Below are 22,636 nucleotides of genomic sequence, written 5' to 3'. Positions count from 1 at the left end.
TATATATATATATATGAATGTCCTGGGGTTATTATACGAGTCCCGGGTATTCTCGATGCACCTAAATATTCGAGTACCACACTCTCCACTGGGGGGAATCAAACCCTAGACCATACATACATACCACAATTCATATCTTTGAATATTTTCATAAATACCACTCAATTATTATATATATATATATATATATATATATATCCTAAACTTCAATTTGTACATGCACACCACATTGGATAAGACATACATAACATAAAGATTTTCATACACACCTAGCACCTAAACATTACCTATGAAAGTCTCATTTCACCAAATCAAAATTTAAATGACAAAGACTGATGCAAATGGAATTAACTTCCTCAATGTTTTATGATTGGAGCGTAGCAGAAGGATAAAAACTACAAAAGTTGAATTTGTGTTGAAGTTCATCGAATTATTTCAACATAAACAAGTAAAATATTTGAGTAAATTTTTAGAGGCAAAGTCGACGTCTAATTCGTCGCAACTCCAAAATAAGTTTCGTCATTTTTAGAAACTTTTACCGATGAATAATCCTATGCAAATCCAACCCAAAATCCGAAGCAAATATCACACTTTATTTTTTGCCGCTTAGCCGCCACTAATATCAGACGCTAATTCCAACTTCTTCTGTAGTGTTTCCTTTTGATTCGTTTGAAGCATGGAAGGGGAACTTCTAGAGTGTACGCTCATCCTCTTCCACCATATTCTTCCTTCAAATCTCCCTTCCATTATACGAGCACACAAACAATGTACATACACATGAATTTGAAGTTATGAACACGTTGAGGAGATCATATCTCAAGCACAAATATCTCAACTCTATATCTTCCTCTTTCTATAACAAATCTAAGATTAATTATATACGTAATTACTTATACACAATTCCCTTCATAACAACAGTATGTAAATTAAAAAATAAAAATAAAATCTTCTCCCACCATCAATCAACAATTACATAAATGTCTAATTGCCATCCTCATTTGTTCCTCTGCTTGGACCAGATTGATAAAAGCTTCCTCTTGGAAGGATGTTAAGGAGGAGCGGCCGGTACATCTCCACCGCAGCCTCCGGCTTCGATGCCGGCAACTCCGCCGGAGCGGCACTCGGAGAAGCCCGTAAGCACCTGATTGGCCGGACGGCGCATGGCCGAGAAGCAGCGAGGAGGATGATGAAGATGAGGACAGAGATGGATTGGAAAACTGAAGCCATGGGTGAGACAAAAAAATGGAGGGGAGAAATGGTTTTATATGGAAATATATGTATTAAGATATCCTAATCCAAGACAGAACACCCAATTCTTATGCATTTACATATCTCACCCTAAAATTTTAAATTTTTACAAACATAACACTTTACCGATGCATGAAAATATGAATTTCACCACTTTAGATGTCGTGTTTGTAAAAATTAAAGTTTGGGTGCTCCATATGTAAATTTTCTTATTATATAAATAGTAGTGCTCATGAACTATTTTTATGGAAATAAAATAAAAAAAATTTCTTCTAATTTTGAACATTTATTAAGGAGGAGAATTAATTTATTGATATATCAAGCTGATTTTAATTTAGGTATTTCCAAATGGAGTTGCCCCTCCATGTTTTGTATTGTTCTATGTGTCTTTGTTATTTTGCTATTTACCTTTTTTTTTATTTATTTGTCGTTTATGAGTTTGGAAATCTTCTATAAAGATAATCAAATAAATTAAAATGAGATAGAAAGGTATTGTTTGTTTCTCTTCAATATCTCAGTTTGATATTTTGGAATTGTCTAATGTTTATTTGAGAGCAAATTTTGCTATTTTATGCACATTTTCATGAGTTTTTAACGTTATATTCAAAGGAAAATGTTAGGTATGACTCATATACTATTTAAGGGACAAATGTTATAGCGGAGCAGAAGATTCTGTGCAAATCGAGGAAGTTTACTAATGTGGGTTGGGGGTGCGGTACATGGGTAATTTGATAATTACATATTGTACTCAGTGTTTCCTTTCATACTCTTTCTAGGGTTATAAATAGGTCTTTGTAACCCTAAGTTATGCGAATTTTATGTCATGTACTCTTTTTTTGGATTAGTGGAAAAGCCGCCGCTCTGCTCTCGAGGACGTAGGCATTTTGTCGAACATCGTTAAATCTCTGTGTGTTCTTCTGGATTTGTGCCGATTTCTGTTTTTTCTTCGCCCAAATTTCTCAACAGAAATTTTCATGGATATCACACAATTAATGTTTATTTACATATCTAGCATCTAAACTCTTATGTTTACATTTATGAAATTTTGATATCATAAACTGATAAAAATATGCGTGAAAAATAAATATTTTAAATAGACAAATTAAATAATAATGCTATTTTTGTTGTCATATTGATGATTTTTGAGTGTTAGGTGTGTAAATTTGAAAATTTTAAGTGTGAGATATATAAGAAATAAAACTTAAACTCTCCAATCTCATGCATGGTTGTCATAAAATGAAAGGCCATATATGCTAATTAAAGAGTCAGCCCAATTTGAATTCTTCCCTATATGGTTAGTTATCATTTTTTCTATCTTAAAATTCAATGAATCTCATTCTCCTACTTGCATGTCATTTCATGAATTGGGTTTATACATAAAAATAAGATGCACGGATCTCGAGGAACAATGTATCGGGATAGTTAGTAGACGGAAACATCAAGTATCGTTTCCTTCGACTAGAACTCTTAACTGGTCGAACGGAAGCACAGCCGAACGAAGAAATAAGAGAAGCCCAATCCAAGGAGCAGTCGTTCACGACTATCTCCCTCAGCCGATTCCAAAACTCCTCATAAAATGATCTCAGTGCCCCCCACAGAATGCCTTTATGACCATTTGAAAATGCTTTTATCCAAGGAGAGTTGTTGTCCTATGCCCAATTCATTCTAACAACTAGAGGGCCTCTTCTCACAATTCTTTATTAAGAAGGCTTATCAACGGCCATACGGTTGACTGAAAGTTTGTTGGTCGACCAAAGATTTCCATCTGACCTAGCAATAAAGTTACCAATCATCAAATTGTTGGGTAATGTTGAGGCCCGTTCCACGGAATTTAATTAGCTTCTTAATTAAGATTCTCATCTATTGCTAACCCACCACACCCACCCACCACACCCACCACACCCACCACACCCACCTACTGCTCTCTTAGTTTACATAAATAACCTCTTATGTTTTGTCATAAACAAGCCAAACCAAGCAAAGCCAGGTCAAGTCTTCTAAGAGAGAAAGTGAGGAAGTGAGAGAGAGGATAGGAGAGAAGAAAATATGGATTTTCTTGTAAGCGTCGAGACACTCGACGGTGTAATTTCTCAAAGAAATAAAATCTTCTGGAGCTCCGTAGACATAGGCAAAACTGCTTAACCATGTAAATCTGTGTGTCGCTATGATGTTTTTTTTGCGTGAAATTTTTTCTTGTTCCATTTTTCACTTTATTGTCGTCGTTTTTCACAACACAAATGCCTCTCTTAAAGTGATTATGAATACGAAATGCATGTGGGAGTCGGCTATTAATATGAAAATATAGCAGTACCTTATAACTTCTCTATTAATGTATTTATAAACGTGTAATTTTATACTATGTTCTGCCAAATTTATAAATTGAGGTTCATTTCTATAATAAATAATTATTGAGTTGGCCTTATCAAAACTCGTCTTATTGTGCACTCTCTCCATTTTTCTTTCTTTGTTACTCTCTATTTCTTTATTCATCGACGCTCTATAATTTCAGTGTGATTCACAAAATAATTTTAGATTCAACATTCTAAAAAGTGCGACGACTGTGGATCATGCCATCAATAAGAAAATGAGCATGCCACAGAGAAAAAACTCATCCGGGAGACAGCTCAAGCATTTGATTGTACCACATAATTTTTGCAACAGGAAATCCAAGAAATTAGAGGCCAAATGACACAAATTTTGCTCTATTGATTATAGGTACAAGTTCCCGTTACAAAATTACTAAATGTCGCAATAAGCTACGAATAATGCGACAGAAGACGATGACGTTGAAGAAGAATTTCAAAAACATCAGGTGCGACATCGAGCATTGCAACCACCATCTCGATATACATTGGGCTCAAGTGTCATTCCATCCTGACTAGAAGATAATATTTTTTTGTAAACATAATCTTACGAGAATATTTTCATATAAAATAAATTTTATGAATTTCATATATCGTTACTTAATTTATTTTGTTCAATTATATTTTAAGATTAATTTAATATTAATCAAACATTAATTAATGTAGTAAATAACTAAATAAATTTAATATTTTCATTAATGTAAAAATTAATTAGCTAATTTATTCATAATAATCTTAATATATACTAATATTTAAATCATTTATGATAAACTATATTATTAAAAAAATAATTTTTTAATATATATTAAAGGAACTTTAAAAAGCACTTTTATAAAAATGCCACCTTAGAGGCATTTATGCCCCTTCTCTTATTTATTTATTTATTCCCTAAACTATCAAAATAGGTGCTCATTTTAATAATTTGACCTAATTTTTTTAGGGGAAAGAATAATAAAACAAATCTATGAAGAAGCACAAACGAATATGATCTATAAACACCCAATTATGAAAATGAGCTCACTATAATTCCCTTGGAGGCATTTCATATAAAATAGTATTAAAAATAGTTTTTTAATATATATTAATAAATTATTACAATTAATTTATATATTAATATATATTACATGTTATTATAATTAATTTATAAATATATATATTATATATTATGTTAATTAGTTTTTTAAGTTTTAATTAGATATTAGTTACATTAACTAACGTTTAAATAATATTAAATTAATCAATTTATTCTTGGTCTAAATTATCACGGCCTTATAATTATCAATATATTAAATTATCCTATATATATCATTATAATATTAATTATAATATTATAACTAAGAGGGAGGTGTACTAGTTAATAAATCCTACTAGTAGAAAATATCTATGAAAAAAAATTTAAATAATAATAAACAAAATTCATAATATATTTTGCACATTAAAATATGCTCATAACATAATGTTTACGAAGTTAAATCATCTTCTAAACTTGAGTGAAATGACGCTTGAGCCAGATGTATATTGAAACGACGATCGAACTGGTCAATGTCGCAACTAATATTATTGAAATTCTCTATTTTAACATCATCATCTTAGTTGTATCGTTCGTAACTTGATGTGGCATCCAATAGTTTTTTTTTTTTTGTTCATGAGAATTGGTGGTGTATAAATCAGAGATGCGCTGAAATTTAGACCTAGACCTCGGTTCGTAGCTAGAAATTTCGGTACATCTCGGATTTATACATACATACATACCTCTATACTTTCGCACGTCTCGGATTTATACATACATACCTCTATACTTTCGCACGAAAAAAAAAAAATGTATTATGGTGATATTTTTTATGTGACATGAATTATTGGAGTGGTAAAAATGAAACAAAAAGAATGTAGGTGGTAGATCTGTAAATCTATAAAAATTGGTGTAAATGTCCCAAAATAATAATAAAGCTTTACCATCTCAGGCAACTGGCAGGACGGCATGCCAGCTTCGGTCAAAATCGCGTGAAAAGCAACAATAAATAATTAGACTAATTAATTAAAAATTAAGCTGTTAATTATGTACCTCCCACTCACTTTGGCTGGCATTGTCCAAAATATAGGCTGTTGTAACCTCCTTATGGAAAAGCATGGAGAGTTGACTTGGTTGTTAATTGATAGAGAAGATGTTCAATGAGTTGGTTCTTCTTATGGGGATGTCATTAAGAATAATGGCATGTCATGACAACTAACATGTTGCTAATTACTTTGTGATTATTGGACTACAGTTGGCCAAAATGAGATGTGAAATTGATGAGTGTATACCCATTAAGTGGTCCATGATGGCCATCAAAGCTCTGAAGTCGGATGAAATTTTATTGTAACGCACCACAGGGCATGCCCGAAATCTATTAAAAAGGAAGACAAGAACACAATGGGAATAGAACATAACAGGTAATTATCCTACTATTATTTATAAGGGATAGTCTCCTACATACTTAACCTATTTTTAAAGCATAACATGATCAAATGTATGCATTATTTTAACTTCTTTATCTAGGAAGTTAGACAATTGAATCGATAGCAAGTGGAGACTTTTTGACGAATCCTGCAACCTGTATTGTGGCATTATGCCCAGATTTGGGATGGACTAACCATTAGGGCAACATGAACATGGTGTAATCTAGGGCTATGTCTTGTTGTGTGGTTGCTCTTGTTGGAACTCTATCAGAAGTCATTGTTTGTATCAACTCATTATACCCACATCATAGCTAGTAATTGTTCTTTAAAATACAAAATTGTTAGGCTCTTTTTAACTTATCAACAAGAGTGATTGTAACCAAGAAGGTATTGTAGTGGGAATTCTACTAGCCCATCCAAATCCAAATCCTATATGAGGTGGATGGCTTTTGACTTTGCATGCAAAGCTACCTACTACATAGCAATTGAATCACAACCACTGGATAAATTATAAAATATTTGGGTTTAAGCTTGTATGGAGGCACCAATGTAGATGAGGTGTACTTCGAAATCAATAAAAAAGGTGCTTAGCTTTGAAATCTCACTTGTTGCGGGGGCATGGGGGTGAGGTTTAATATGGATATTCAGATCAGACAGTTTCAAAGTTACGCATCAAAAGACCAAAGTACACCCTACCCAAAAGTCTAAATAGACCGCATCTCTTCACTTGAAAGGGGATGATAAAAAGGAGGAGAATAGTAAGAGTTTCATAACTTGTTCTAGAGTAAAGACCAGACGATAACCACCAGTCTTCGTAGCGCTCGAACAACATTGAACAACACCTATCGATTATCGTCGATCACCGCCAATTGTCAATTCTTTTTGTCACTAACTATCGCCGATCGACAACACTTACTTGCCACTGTATTATTCTAATTATGGTTGTTGTGCCTAACATATGTAATGAAAACACAATAATCAACCATTGACCTTTGTAGTAGTGGACCACCGTCAACCATCGTCCGTCGGCCACCACTGATCACGGTTGGTCATCATTGCTTGTCCCCACTGATCACCGGTTACCGGTGCCCCCACTTACAAATGTTGTATTTCTAAATATGATTGTTATGTCTAAAACATGTATTGAAGACACGACGAAAACCACTGACCTCCATAGCCGCAGACCACCGCCAACATTCACAACTAGCCTCCATTGACCCTAATTACAACTTCTGTAGCCAAATTATGATCTTCGTGGCCAACTACTTGTGATAAAACTTCTAACTATGACATTTATGACCAACTTCCAATATTGTGTCACCGACTACAGTCTTTATGTCAAGCTAAAATCTTTGTAGTAACCAACTACGACCTTTATGACAACTGCTACTGTTATAACTACATACTGCATATTTCTTGTCTATTTACCTATCCAACACTTAAATTCAATCGAATTACTCTCATTTAAATATGTTGGTGAAAGCTATTTTCAATTCAATTTCTTTTATCATATCAATTTGGTTAGGTTTGACTTGAAGAAATTGAAAAGGATGAACTTACAAGAGAATGGGAAAATTAGAAAAAAATGCTATTATTATTATTATTATTATTATTATTATGGAAAATTCACATATATTTGTTGTTTAACTGCATATTTGTTTGAGAAATTATTAGGTGACTACTCTGAGATTTATCGAGACAAAATACCACCCGTGTACGAACTTCATGTTCCCTGCGTTGGCACGCAAATGTGCGTGAAGTAAAACATAAATGGGAGATTTACATACATACCACCTACATATCCAACACCTACTTTTACATATACGCTGTTAAGACTAACATACATACAGCTTAATTCCTATCTTTTACATATCCAAACTTACATTTTTTACATATATGCCACTAAGATTCACATACATGACACTTAACTCTTATGTTTTCACATATCAAAACCTAAAAGGCAATTGTTTACATGTAAACCATGACGATTTACATATATACCGCTTAATTCCTATGTTTTTACATATCTAACGCCTAAGCTCCAATTTTTACAACTAATACATTCCGACTATGCATGTAAATACATCTGAATTGGGTGCTATGTATTTAAATGTTTTGCACAGGAATAGGGAATAATTATCATAGAGATAAAAAATGCTTTTTTAGAAAATTTAGCCTAAATGAAAATGTCAGCTTTTACATCTTAGATATATGTAAATAATTTTTATGTGATATTTATGCAAATTTCCTGTAAATTATATTAAGAATTGAAAAAAGAATTTAAATTAAATATATACAATTGCCAAAAAACTATTCTCTAAATGTCCTCCAAGCCGGCACCACCATCTGCCAACTCAATATCCCGTTGCAATGGCCCCTGTTGAGATCCTGCAACCCATCTCCGACAAATCCTACCCAGCGCCGCAGCCTTTCGCCGGCCCCTTTCCGTTCCGCATCCCATCATTTCCCTTATAACCATCTCAATCCCCGGCCTCCTTACCACCTCCGCAACCACTCCGCCACCCGAATGACGGCACAGAACCACCAACGCCGCCGCCGCATTGTCCCGAGCCCCATCTGTTCCCCGCCGGAGAACTCCCACCAGCTTTGCCGCCGTGTCCTTTGACTCCAACTTCTCAACTGCCAGCGCTCCGCCACGCTTTAACAGGGCTGTGATCACTGCGGTCGCTGATTCAGCAGCTTCCTCAAACGCAAACGCATCAAGTACCGCCTCCAGGACCCCTTCCTCCACCAACAACGGGGCGTTCTTCCTGTCGCGGGCAAGGCTGAGTATTGCCACCATTGCATCGATTTTCGTGCTCACGGGCCCATTGCGCACTAGCTTTACCAGTTCCGCTACCGCTGAATGGTTCTCCCCAATCCGTCGCCGATAAGAATGGATTGAGGTTAGGCTAAGAAGCAGAGTTGCAGCGTTCTCCTTTGCCTGCCAGGTTCCATCATTAGACATAACATGGATCACGGCATCGAGGCTTCCGTCGGCTCGCATTATTCGTCTCTTGTTGGATTCAAGAATGGAGAGGTTGAGAAGGGTGGTGACCGCGTTGAGCTGTAAGGAGGGATCGTTGGAACAGAGGAAGCGGAGGAGAAGAGGAACAGCGCCGGCTTCTGCGATGAAGGCTCGGTTCTCGGACTGGGTTTTGGCAAGCTGACGGAGCTCGTGTACGATGCGGATTGTCGTTTCTGTTGATGGCGATGAAGATAGCTTCTGGACTAAGAATGCTGCGGTCATCCGAGCAGCTTCCAATGCGGCTTTGTTCTCCGAGCCACCGGAGACGGCAGGTTCGCCGGGCCCGTAAAGAGCATAGGGAACGTTCTGTTCCCGGCACCAGAGGGAGATGAGGTTCTTGAGAGCTCGGTTTGGGATGAGATTTGTGTGCCGCAAAGTCTGGCCAGTGCTGGGGCAGGTGATGTGGCCGGCGCTGATCCAGCGGGCGATTGATTCCCGATCGAACGTCTGTCCGCTAGACACGACAACAGGATCATGCATCAGATCGAGAGATATTGGGCATCGAAAATCCGGCGGCGCGCCACCAGCGGGAGAACTACCGGAATCAAAGCCGGCGAAGTAAAGCTTTCCGGTGCGGGAATCCGATCTCGGAGTGGAGGCGCCATAGAGCACGCACTTGGCATATTGCACGACTCCCACAAAAGAAATCATCGCAGGCGTCCATTTGTCCGAGACCCTTTCGCCAATTTCTCGCTCGAGGCACTCAATCTCCCGGCGGCAGCTCGAGGAATCGTTGAGGCCGAGATTGTGGAGGATGGCAGCGAGACGAGAGCGATCTGGGACGATCTCGAGCTCGATCTCGTGGATGATGGCGAGAATCTCCCGGCGGAGGGCAGAGACGTCGGGATCAACGGTGGGGGTTGACCTGGAGCATTGGCAGCGGAGGAGATCGACATGATCGCGGACGTCATCAGAGAGGCGGAGATCGGAGATGGGGAGCATGCTGAGAAGAGTAGAGAGGTCGAGGGTGAGCTCGTAGAAGTCGTTGGCTAGGGAATCACAGAGCAGAATAAAGCGCATTCTACTGCGAGAGGAGCATTCGGTGAGTAGGGATTTGAATCGCTGGAGAACGACGAAGATCTCGTGGAAACAGAGGGAGGCCGACCGGGGAAGCTTGATGACGTCTGTGTAAGGGTCTTGTTGGAGGAGAAGTTCATCAAAGAGGATAGCGAGCAGCCTGGATTTACGGGCGATGGAAGAGTGGTGACGCATCAGGATCGGGCAAGGGGCGTCGAAGAGGGATATTTCGTGGGACAACCGGAGGAGAGATCGGATGAGGTCCATGTCGGATGGAGTCTCCGAGGTGAGCGCCGGACTAAAAAAGGAACAGGGTACAACGGAGGAGGAGGAAGAAGCGGCGGTGATTTCCGCCATGAGAAAGCTTTGTTGTAGGCTACCGAGTCTTCCTTTTCAAGAGCTTCTGGGGGTTTTTATAGGCGGCGAACAATGCGATGCCGCGGGTTGAGCTGGTTCTGATCGAGACGACACGGTTAGTGCCGGATAATGCGTTTTACTAGTTCTTAATTCTTATACAAATATTTAATCGTTGGAAAGTAATAAATTTGAGGCAAACATAGAGTAAATACTTTTTATTTTTGTCGGCTAAAATAAGTGCATATGAAAAATAGTTTTTAAAAGCAAGATTTAATAAAAAAATAAAGCATTGATGCTCTCACCATAAATTTCCATCAAACAACATAAATTTCGAGGCATAATATAAATCTCGATGCAACATATTGATCAAGAAATATTCAAACTGGATTAAAAATCATCGAGAGCTCCAATTTCAGCAAACTTACAGTCAAACTGATCGGCTCAACGAGACAGATAATGACATCAAAATTGGTCAAATTTAAGTCATATCAAGTTCAACTCAAGCCATTAAACTACCCTTAGAAGCTTTTTGAACATATTTTGAAGGTCAAACAAATGTTATACTGGTTAAGCTTATAGTTAAATCAAGTGTTTCGACAAGACGAATCAAACGAGTCAAATACCACTAAATTTTGATGTCATTAAAATACTCAAATGTCTATCTAATTTTGTTTGATCGAGATAATCTCTTTAGGACGTTCGATCAAAGTGATTTATATTACACACAACACTCTATAAATAGAGTTCCACCTCTCTCACAAGAGAAGATGGGAGCTTGATGCTTGAGAAAGAAATTGAAGTATTGAGAAGAAACTGAAGTTCAACACCACTCATGCCGTCGTTAACCACCACCAACCGCCGCAGACGACCACCACCAACTACCGTCGACAACCGCTGACAGCCGTCGACAACCGCTGACAGTTGTCGACAACCATCGACCGCCATCAATCGCCGCCAACTATCGTCGAACACCACTGATCAACACTACCAATTACTATTGGTTGATTTCAATCGGCGTTGTAACTTAGAAAACTAAGTAACTCTTTCCAATCTGTGAGAAAAGTGGTTGCAACTATAATTATTTTTTTATAGTGAAACTCTTTATCTGGGTAAGTCTTAGTGATTTTTCCCTTTTTAGGTTTTCCACTAAAAAAATTTTTAGTATCATTATTAATTTTTCTTTTTTCTAAGTTTCTGTTGAATTTTCATATCTCGCTAAGACGATAATCTTATACTCTACCACCGCTAAATTTCCTATCACGCATTAAGTAATTTATAGCACAGACTACACCAGAATTTGCTGCATTGGAAATTTGACAGACTAGCCTCTTTTTATTTTTTGGCAGCAAGGAGAGAACTCAAATGGAATATTTTGAGAATCTTCATTCTATTTTTAATTAATATGTTAGACATTAGAGCATAACAAATTAGCTTTTAAAATACTATTTGAAAATGTCTTAAATCCTTGGCAAATGGCCGGCTTCTGCCTCCATATTCGATATACCCCAAGTGATTAATTGCCATAGGTTAGTATATTATAGGCCTCATTATGATTTGTTCAACTTTTGAAGTTCGAGAAATATAATAATTTAAAACAACCAGTTACTGTCATTAGTTGATAAAATGTTAAAAACTTATTGTCTCAAAATCAACTATATAATGATATTGGACTGTTTCTAAAGTTATAAATCGATCGGAGTTGGCCGTAAGGCGGCATCAGCAGCCAGGACTGTTGGAGGAGGTGGTCACCAGAGAATGATTGAGGGTGGCAACAACAAGAGCTGGCTTAAGGGTTGCGGCGGACAAAGCTGACCAAAGGCGGCGACGGCTATCAAAGTTAATTGGAGGGCGGCGACTACAAGAATTAGAGGTGTACACAGGATCGTCAATGTAGGATCCTAAGCTTCAACTTCCCCTTCTCCAAAAGAAGATGAGACACCAACTTGCAAATAAGGAACGAATTCGTACCTCTATTTATCGGAAGTCTCAGAGAGATCCCGTTGATCGAGCAACGTTTGATGGAAATTTGAGTCCATTATTGATGTCAGAATGGAGTGATCATGGGTATGTTGTATTCATCTTGTTGAGATGCTCGATTTGACTATAAATTTGCTAGATTTGAAATTTATTTGACCCTTCAATTATGTCTAAAAATTTTCTAAATATTGTTTAATGGCTTGATTGGGGTTTAATTTGACTCGGATTGGATAAATTTGGTTATTATTTCATTTGCCTCGTCGAACCGTTAGTTTGACCATATGTTAACTAAAATTGAAATTCTAAATGACATTTAATCAAAGTTTAAATGTTTTTTACTCAAAAATTATCGTGAGATTTGTGTCAATCTCGAGAATCATGACGGATGATAAAATTTATTAGAGTGACAATGTATATATATATATATATATATTGAATGGTGAAAAAGAAATTTAGGAGAGGGTGATAAAATTAAAAATTAAAGGTTGATGAATGAGGATTATTAAATTTTAAGTTTTCAACTCTCTTAAAAAACTTTAAAATTATTCTAAAATTTTTTTTATTAAATTAAAAATATATTTAATATTAAATTATTATTAAGTATTTAAATTTATGAACTAAAATTTTAATGTATTATATGATAATAAAATGTTAAATAAAAATTTAGCATTCACTCCTAATTGTATCACTATTAACTTTTTAATAGGAATTGTATTGTTTTTGAATTATTTGTTCTTTCAACTTTAATTGAAGTGAATTCCAAGGGCTAGAAGAGCAATTATAAGCTTTCGTAGAACGGAAGAAAATAGTTATGAAAGTAGGAAGTTAATGAGAACCAGCAAGGCTTCACGTTGGATTGGACCTCTCCTTTTTTCTGAATAATTTGAAGCCACACAAGTTGATCTACTAGCGGACGAGTTGGACCCGCCATTGAATTGGTTCATGCTTTAGTCGGCAAAATCAAATTAAATATCTATATATAAACTTTATTTATTTTTCTTATTGAATAGAGTCCACATGTTGAAATGACTGAGTTGAGCCCACCTGCCAAAGTAGATGGATCGGACCCACCTACCGAAGTGGTTGGATCGAGCCCTCCCGTCGAAGTGATTTAACCAAGCCCACCTATTAAAGTGGTTGAATTGGGCCTCACTTGTAACAGTGGCTGAAACGAGCTCATAATCGAGCTCACATGTCGAAGTGACTATATCGAGCTCGCCTGTTGAAGTTGTTGTTTGAGCCCACCGACCAATCTAATTATATTCACTCCCCTCAAAAGGAAGGTCCAACACACCTATTCGAGAGCAGCTATAAAAAAAGGTCATCATGACTAGTAAGGATATCTATCAATTTATTGTTAAAAACGGCATCCGACACTTCGGACTCGATTTTTTTGCCAAGGCACGAGGGATTGGCATCGTATATGCAACATCTAAAACTCACATCGCCGACTTTTCATCAAGACATCGGAGAAGGGCATAGTACACTACGAGATACGTCACATTTAATTATTTTATTGTCTTTCTCTCTTGTGCATAAAAGAGAAGGGGAACGCAAGGAAGGTGAACGCATAGAAGCGGAACACAAGGAAGCGGAACACAAGGAAGAGAATACTATGGGCTAGATTTGCAGTAAATAAATTTTCCATTCCACTGTGGAGTTTTTTGAACAGTGAACTCATGCTTGATCCCCTCTAAAGCATATTAATTCATGAACCTCTGATCATGATACTTCCATTATCTGATCTAAGACACTACAGCTATAAGTCTGTCTAACTTTCTACTATGGGTTTCCAGTTTCTAAAGACTTTAAATACACTAGATTTTTTACTTTAAGAAGTAATCACATATATATTTTGGTGTGATCATCAATAAATAGGATAAGACAGTGGGAATCTCAAATGGGTTGAACTAGAGCAGGACCCCAATAACTCCAACTTTTTTGGTTGCACCATTGGCCCACATTAGAAGAAACTTTCTTCTACTTATCATATACATAATCTTCATAAAAATCATAATCTGAAAAATTTAAATCTTGAAGTTGTTGCTTTGAATATAGAGACTTCATATCTTTCTCACTTATATGGCCAAACTTGTAGTGTCATAGACCTGCATCCATCTTGATTCCAGTCACATCAATGAAATTTTTCATCTCATTGACCAGGTAAAAAATGCCTTCAATGTTGCCCTAAGCAATCACCATTGCCCTCTGGTCATCTTCCACGAGTCACCTTTTAAAGTAGTCATGTTCCTTGACTTTGTCAGTTGACTCATATAAATATACTTTCAAATTTAAATCCATGGCCAAACTTTTACCAACCCACATTATCTTCATAATGTCATCATTATAACATTTATCATCGCTATCATACTTACCTTCACACATTCCATCGATCCTAATAGCATGAAATCTCGCCATGGGAATGAAATGAGAAATGAGAAATGACTTGATATATATGCTCAATGTATAACATGATAACACAAAAGCCCAACAACAAATACATATAGACCCAAAAATACAACATCATGATATAAAACTCTAATAATGCAAGGGTTCAAAATATAACCATATACATTTTTAGCACATAAACTTAGACTTTAGGATGATAATGATGATGATGCCAATGATGCCTCACATCACTTTATCATATGCTTAGCCATAATAATGAGTCCTAAAATGCATATTTATCCAAGGTATGATGCTATTTTTTATTGCATATTTATCTTAACACAATAATTATATTTTTCTCTTTATCAATAACTACATTTTACTATATTTTAAAAGAACACCCAAATTTCTAAAATATGCCTTTTTGCTGCTCTTCTCCTCCATTCAAATTTTCTTAAACTTGCAGTCTTAGTAGTTGTCTTGTCAATTGCAGATTGACTTTAAACTACTACTAAGATTGTTTTTCGGAATAGGTAGACATTTCTTTCAAGAGAATTTGAAATCCTAGTCAATAATGACTTAGAATTCCTAAATAATATTGAATCAAAGTTGTAATAAAAAATTTACAATCAAACCCTAATAAGTCTTCAATTAAATCCCTTAACTATACTTTCCTGATTTCGTCTCATTCAAACTTGGATCTAATCACTTTTAATGCTATCTTATTTATCTAATTCAGGCTCTTTGTTTGACTTGAAAGTCTGCTAAAATTTGAATTTGGATGGTTCTAAATTTCATTCTAAGAAATTTCAACTAAAAAAATTGCATAAGACAAAGCTCAATTGAATATATTTTATGATAAAATAACATGCACCCCCCTTATTTTTGAATGTTAATTTCTTTAACTTCTCAAGTACATAAGACGGATTTATCCATAAACAATGTAGCAATTAAATTCAACAGTAAAGAATACCTGGATGTATGCAACACAATACAAGCAGTAATGTGCTGGAACATGTTCAGTTATTGAGCTTTAAAGCTGGATAACCATCGGCGAATCCGTTAGATCAATTATCATCGAGTCAAACAAAGCTCGCTTCGTCTTCGATCGAATAATGCCACTGGATGGTGTGCATAAGTCTATCATGTTGACTTCGGGAGAAAGAAAATTATCAGAACTTCTTGGAGTGGATTTCAGCCTCACTTGTTCCATTTCACCATTTTCACCACAGGAATTGGGGCTTAAGCTGCTTGAAGCCCTTCTTCTGCTTTCAGTAACTCTTTTAGGGGACTGAGAAAGATCACTAAACTCACTTAACTCCTGTAGCAGTATCCTGGAACTAAAGGATAAGTTTCCATAGTATTCTTCAGCAGACTTTGAAGGCTCGGGAAGGTTTTGGAGTTCCTCTATTTGCAAAGGTTGTTGTTCGCAATCATAGGTTGATAAATTTTCTCCATCATCTTCATCATAATCATCATTGCTGCACTGTAAATTATGTCCTTCAACATAGCAAGGAAGATCATCCATGGAACAAATGTTGAATCTCATTTGATTTGGCAACTTTGGACAACCAGCTATATGTTTTGTGTATTTTGTTGACAGAAAGTTTACTGTGAGGCTTAAGCTGATAAAAAAGAAAGAAAGAACAAATTCTTATACTTAAATGTTAATTGAAAAAAAGGAAAGAGCGGTAATTTGTTATAGAAAGAAGAGAGAGAATTGCAGAGCATACTTTTCCCAGGAGGGGAGGGTGAGCATCGTATAGGCAAGTTTAATTTTATTAGCCAAGCCTGCCAGAGATTTAAAACTTGAAGCTGCCTTTCTAACGGCTAGGGATTCTGTTGGGTGCTGCCATGCCCATTCAAACTGCAAATCAAGAATTTTAAGTTGAAGATTAGCAGCATGCTTATCCAGAAAAGAAACCGGGGATCAGAGAATCACAGTTCGTTCAAACTATTCTGATGACAAAAACCTTCACTTCAGATAAAAAACAGTTGCGGGTGATAAAATCAGCATTTATGGGTCTGTTTGGGGCAGCTTAAAACTGCGGCGACGTTTTTGAAAACGCCGCCTTTGTGTTTGATTCACACGTTTTGCTTGCATTGGCCAAAACACCGATTTACAGCGTTCTATTATTTCTATTAGACGCGCAAAGCAGTTGCGGGTGATACACTCACCATTTATGGGTCTGTTTGGGGCAGCTTAAAACTGCGGCGACGTTTTTGAAAACGCCGCCTTTGTGTTTGATTCACACGTTTTGCTTGCATTGGCCAAAACACCGATTTACAGCGTTCTATTATTTCTATTAGACGCGGATCGCGGGTATAACCCCACGATCCAGCGTTCGATCGAAGCATTTACGCCCCTGCCCTCAAACTCGATCCCCCTAGGGCTCTGCCGAAGGAAGCCGCTGCTCTCTGCCGAAGGAAGCCGATGCTAATCCCTGGCGAAGGAATCCGAAGGAAGCCACTGCCGAAGGAAGCCGCTCCTACCTCTCCGTTGCTCATCCCTGGAGAAGGAAACCGCTACTCAGCCCATGTTTCTGCGCTTCTGGTCCATCCATGTCTTTGCGCTACTCATCCCATGTAGTTACTTCAAGAACCAATAAAGCAAGCACAACTATCATGGCTGCCCTGCCATTCCATGTCTCTGTGCTTCTGGTACATCCCCATATACTTTTCTGATGCTTCGTCAATGTTTAGTATCTTGCATTTGCTTCAGACTTCAGTTCTGTAGCTTTTAATAATTCATTTTGAAGCACTTGTTGTTTATGCTGTTAGCATCTACTTCTATTTAGAATTTTGAAACTTTTTTGTCGAATGGAGACCTATGTAAGAAATTATAGTGGCAATTGCATACAGACCACCCCAAACTTGCTAATTACAAATCAACCACCCTCTTTCATCCATTTTTCAAATTCTCACTCCAATATCAAAATTCATGGCCTCTTTTATGAGGGATTGTAATTATACTTTGTTTTCATCTTTGAAGTCTGTTGAACTGTATGATCTGGTTACCATAGATGTTGCAAGGTGGGTGTGTTTATATTTACATAAACATTTTTCTCTACCGTTAGTATATTTAGCACAAGTTACTTTGCGTAGAATATTTTGAACGGTTGTGCCTTCTCGTTTTCTATTATATTTACAATATTGCCCTTATAGTTGTATAAAGAGGAACTTGGAGAATAAAAAAAAAAAAAAAAAAGACTTGGAGAATAAAAAAAAAAGTTTCTATAAATAAAATAGTTGGTGGTGGAATAATAATGTGCAAGAAATAATAAAATATAAGAAGATATGTTATAAAAATTAGTTTAAATGTAAAAGCTTAGAAAACTAGGAAAATTATCAAACGGCCCGCAGGGATCTATGATGCTAAAAATTATACTTTTAGTGATCTTTATAATAGCTTAGAAACTAAGGAGTGTTAAAAATATATGTATAAACTAGCCAAACAAAGAGAAAAGTTAAGTAAAGACTTAACTCAAGTAAAGTGTATTAAAGATATTCAAAATAGGTGGGTGATTATTTTGATAAACTTTTAATGAAGTTTGAAAATACAATCAACCTTAGTCATCTTAATATCATTAATAATAACAAAACGTTTCATTTTTACATTGCATTAGTTAAAAAGAAGTTGGGAGGCTTTCAAGAAAACCAAGGGTGGAAAGTCTGTAGAACCTAATGATATCCCAATTGAAGTGTAGAAATATTTAGGAGATTTGGGAGTTCCTTGGCTTACTAAACTCTTTAATATTATTTTAAAAAATAAAAAAAATGTCTGATGAGTGGAGGAAGAGTATTTTGGTCCCCATTTTTAAGAATAAAGAGGATGCACAAGAGTGTGCAAATTATAGAGGAATTAAATTGATGTGTCATACTTCAAAATTATGGGAGAGTGTAATTGAACATAGGTTAAGACGCATTACAAAGATTTCTCATAATAAATTTGGATTTATATCGAGCAGGTCTACTATGGAAGCTATACATTTATTGAGAGGTTTGATGGAGTAATAGGCACGCACACATTTGTTCATCCTTCACTATGGTGTTTTCCTGATGCCAAAGAATGAACTAACCACTTAATTGATGCCTCCTAGTAAAACGGAGATTTACATTTCCTTATTGACATTGTGAACAAAAAATATGTTAATTCATAATCAAATGAAATATAGTGCTAGTTATCTGACACATTAATTGAGCTTTACCACAGCACAATAACTAGTAATTTATATCTCATCAAAAGTTCTAGAAGTTATTTTATGAAGGTATCCACTTTATTGTGCTCACACTTCTACTTAATAAATATGATCAGGACAACCACGGGAAAGGGTACATTCAAAAGAAAAGGGAAATCAATTTAAATGATTCATTTGATGCAAAATCATTCCAATAAAATTACAATGCCTTACAAATTGTATGGTAACGCTTCTGATTTCATGCAAATCGGAATACTGTTCTTATGGTGAATTTAATGCATGCTCATAAAGATACTAAGAAAATATGTCATAAAATATCAAGTTGAATAACTGGATTAGGTATTTCACCATAGTAGGATTAGAATTTATAGCAGTACTATAGTGGCGGCAGATCAGACATGGAGTCACTATCCCACAATTGATTGCATGGAACTGAAGTCTGGCAATACAACGCATAGGAGAATGAATTCCACCTGCTTGCACATAGGTTTTTGCTGAACTTTTTGGGCGAATTTTGGTCTTTAACCAGCTGTTCTTGTTTGATTTCTTGAGATACTTAATGGCCTTCTGTTTGTATGGTAAAATGATTGGCCATCTTCCATGGCACAATTGTCTACTTCCCATAGATGCTCATACATTTTATTTTAACTGTTATTCATTATGATCAATAATCATATAATTTTATATAAGTTTATCATTTATTCATATTATCCAATGTCAATACTTCAAGCAAAGATAGCATTTATAATGCTAGCATATGAATCAAGCTATATACATTGATGCTCTAAACTAATTTAATACTAACCAAAAATCAGAAAAACTTCAATATATCATTGGACTTTCTTAGAAGTGAATAGTGTAATGTTGGGCAAAGGACACGAGGCACTTGAAATAAGAAATTAGATAGAATAAAAAATTCTAATTGGGAAATTTACAGAGGTAGGCGGTAGCACATAATGCTTATGTATTTACATATCTCACACCTAAATATTTACGTACATAGCATTTTGGTGGTTTAAACCTACGCATGAAAAGTGTATTTCACTTTTAAAAATGGTGATGGTGCTATTTTTTGTGTGATATTAAACATTTGAGAACTATGAGTGCAAATATGAAAGTTTAGGTGTGAGTCGTGTAAATATATAAGAATAGTGGGCTATGTATGTATATGCCCCTATCTAAATTTATGTATCCTCAATGAGATATGAAGCATTTCAAAAATTGATCTCAAATATTCAAATTGAGTGGGTGTACTTCAATAAAGAAAATAAATATGATTTCATGTGAGTTATCAAGCCTTTGCCTGCAGTGCATTCATACATGCAAAAATGAATTCAACAAAAAAACTCATAGGCTTCGACATAATGTAATAGAATAGGAGTTACACAGTAAATCACCTGAAGAGCAGAAATATTAGATTGAAATCCATAAATGCATAGAACCATCTCCCATGGCCGTCCACGTTTTGTCCTCCAGGCACCACACCTCTTCTCCCCATTATGTTGTTTAATCCTCCGCTGAGGATTCACAGTAAACCTAATGCATCCAACTTAATTAGCTACAATAAGATTTAGATAAACTTCCATGTTATCACCTGGAAGCTTGCAAAATTACATATTACCAAATATTATGCATTATTTTTGCATATTCGATCCGTTCAAGCCATTCTAAGAGAAAAACTAGATGTTTGGAAATCCTTTATCCTTTCTAAATTATAGATTTGGAGTAAATCCTGCCAAATGCCTCGCTAGTACCTAATAGCACCCAAATTTGTAAAATTCGATATTACTCTAAGTTGTCAAATTTAGCTGAAATTTATGATGTATAATATCACAACATGAACTAAATTTATGGGAATTTTTTCATGTAGCAAGAAATCTTTGCACGACCATTCTTTCCCATCTCTGCGTGTGAACCTTCTCTTTAATTGTCTAGGTAATTAAAGCAATTGTCATAGGTCCAAATCATATCTTTCTGCTCTACAGGTAAAGTGTGGCATTCATAGAAGAAAGTTCTTTTTAAACACGATCTCATGTCAGAATTAATTCAAGTCTAAGAGCTTTCCACATCTATGATTTTTTTGTTGAATATGGCCAGCTTCTACTAGTGGTCATTCTGTTGTGTACGTCAGAACTGCATTTACTATGGATTCTATGAAATCCGAGAACCCCTTTTTTTTGCCTTTGCTGCAGCAAGCCTCTACTTTTTTCCTTTTAAATAATCAAAGGAGTTTTTTTACTAAAATCAATAAAATATTTTATTAACCTTAATATAGATATCATTAAAAGAATTTAAATCCAATTGGATAATTTTTTTCATGAAAGCCATTAGAGTTCAAATAACTTGCTCAAGTAGGCCTAAATTGTCCACCAAGCATGTTTTTTTTCATATATATTTTTTAAAGGAATGACTAGAGGCTATTATACAAGCCTCCAGTCACCCCTAATGTGTCTAACAATTCGAATACCACCTTCTTAAGGCCAACTGTGCCAAAGGGGATTCGAACCCCCGACCTGAGGGGTCTTATACCGTGGATGCCAACCAACATGCCGCGGTATGCGGCACAATGTTTTTTTTCATATTTGTATATATACAAGCTTCTACCTGATTTACACTTGTTAAGATAGATACAATTTTGCATGCAATTGATTCTCCAACGGAATAAATCATCTTCTAATCGGTTCATACTGGATTATACCGAAAAGAAATAATGTTGGTGACACTTTCCATAGTAAAATTAGAAGTAATCTTTGTGGCCTTTCATTGTCACTATGATGAGTTTTTTGGGATACTAATAAGTTAATGCTTGTATCCTTTTATTTCTATTTTGGATGTTCAATTCTTCTCCAAATGAGTAATAAGGCACCTAATGTTCAAAATCTTCAATTGCAATTAGAAAGAAAAATCCAACCATGAACAAGGACCATATTTGGAAGATCAAAATTTGTCTGAGTATTGTTAGTTTACCAATGATATTCCCATCGAAAGAGCTATTTATTAATTTTAGTGTTATATAAAAGTAGGAGCTTAAATCTCTGTGATTCCATTTTCTAACTGCGATAAGCTTTAATCAATTTATCCAATAATGCCCTATATAGGTGTAAAAACAATATTAATTAATAATGTTATTTCTTCTTATGCATGAATATTGGAAGTGTGATTTTAACATGCGCCGAGCGTTGCCCATACATAATTAGAACTGTCATGTTTGATCATATATTTGTGGTTCTCATTAGGAGAGTTTAAGATGACAAGAACAATGTATTTGTGATGACAAGAACAAGATCCAAACAACATCCACGACAGAATCACTTCAAGAATGGCATGAGGTAAAAAAAAATGATATTTCTTTTATATATATCAAGCAAAGCCATAATGGAATAAAGTTCAGAGACTTTGAACTGGCAGTAATTGCTCCAGCCAAAGAGAATGGTTATCACAGATGGTGACAAAGAAGGGTTCCTCAAAGAGGTCTTACTGCAATCAGCAATTTTCCCAAATCCAGCTCCAGCCACTAATAAATCCTGAATTGGATAAATCTGGGATTTACGAGTTACTATGAAGCCATTTGGCTGCATTTACTTCAAATACTGGATTTATGCCTTGTGGGGGTGGGGTGGGGG

General features: G+C 35.9%; 2 protein-coding genes across 3 annotated transcripts in view; both read right to left on the bottom strand.

Annotated features, from left to right (window-relative positions):
• Positions 1 to 8,214: 8,214 nt before the first annotated feature.
• On the bottom strand, positions 8,215 to 10,498 carry LOC110036629 (U-box domain-containing protein 16-like). Its single transcript, XM_020741117.1, has one exon. The coding sequence runs from the start codon at positions 10,447 to 10,449 to the stop codon at positions 8,365 to 8,367; it is 2,085 nt and encodes a 694-aa protein (XP_020596776.1). The 5' UTR covers positions 10,450 to 10,498; the 3' UTR covers positions 8,215 to 8,364.
• The window catches only part of LOC110036630 (structure-specific endonuclease subunit SLX1), a 12,665-nt gene continuing 522 nt past the window's right edge, over positions 10,494 to 22,636 (bottom strand). Inside the window, exons 2-5 of one of the 2 annotated variants that reach the window (XR_002295250.1) lie at positions 20,411 to 20,549; positions 16,548 to 16,681; positions 15,788 to 16,439; positions 10,494 to 10,547 (exon numbers count right to left, since the gene is read on the bottom strand). Coding sequence is in view for 1 of the 2 variants with exons in the window: in XM_020741118.1 (XP_020596777.1) it covers positions 15,848 to 16,439; positions 16,548 to 16,681; positions 20,411 to 20,549 (865 nt within the window). In the remaining variant the exon portion in view is untranslated. Of the gene's footprint in view, positions 10,548 to 15,690; positions 16,440 to 16,547; positions 16,682 to 20,410; positions 20,550 to 22,636 lie in introns of those variants that run through there. The other variant, XM_020741118.1, reaches the window with a different exon arrangement.

This window comes from Phalaenopsis equestris, unplaced genomic scaffold (assembly GCF_001263595.1).
Source record: "Phalaenopsis equestris unplaced genomic scaffold, ASM126359v1 Scaffold209375, whole genome shotgun sequence".
Classification (NCBI taxonomy): domain Eukaryota; kingdom Viridiplantae; phylum Streptophyta; class Magnoliopsida; order Asparagales; family Orchidaceae; genus Phalaenopsis; species Phalaenopsis equestris.
The sequence above is the reverse complement of the archived record's forward strand: the minus strand, read 5'-3'. Positions and strand labels throughout refer to the sequence as shown.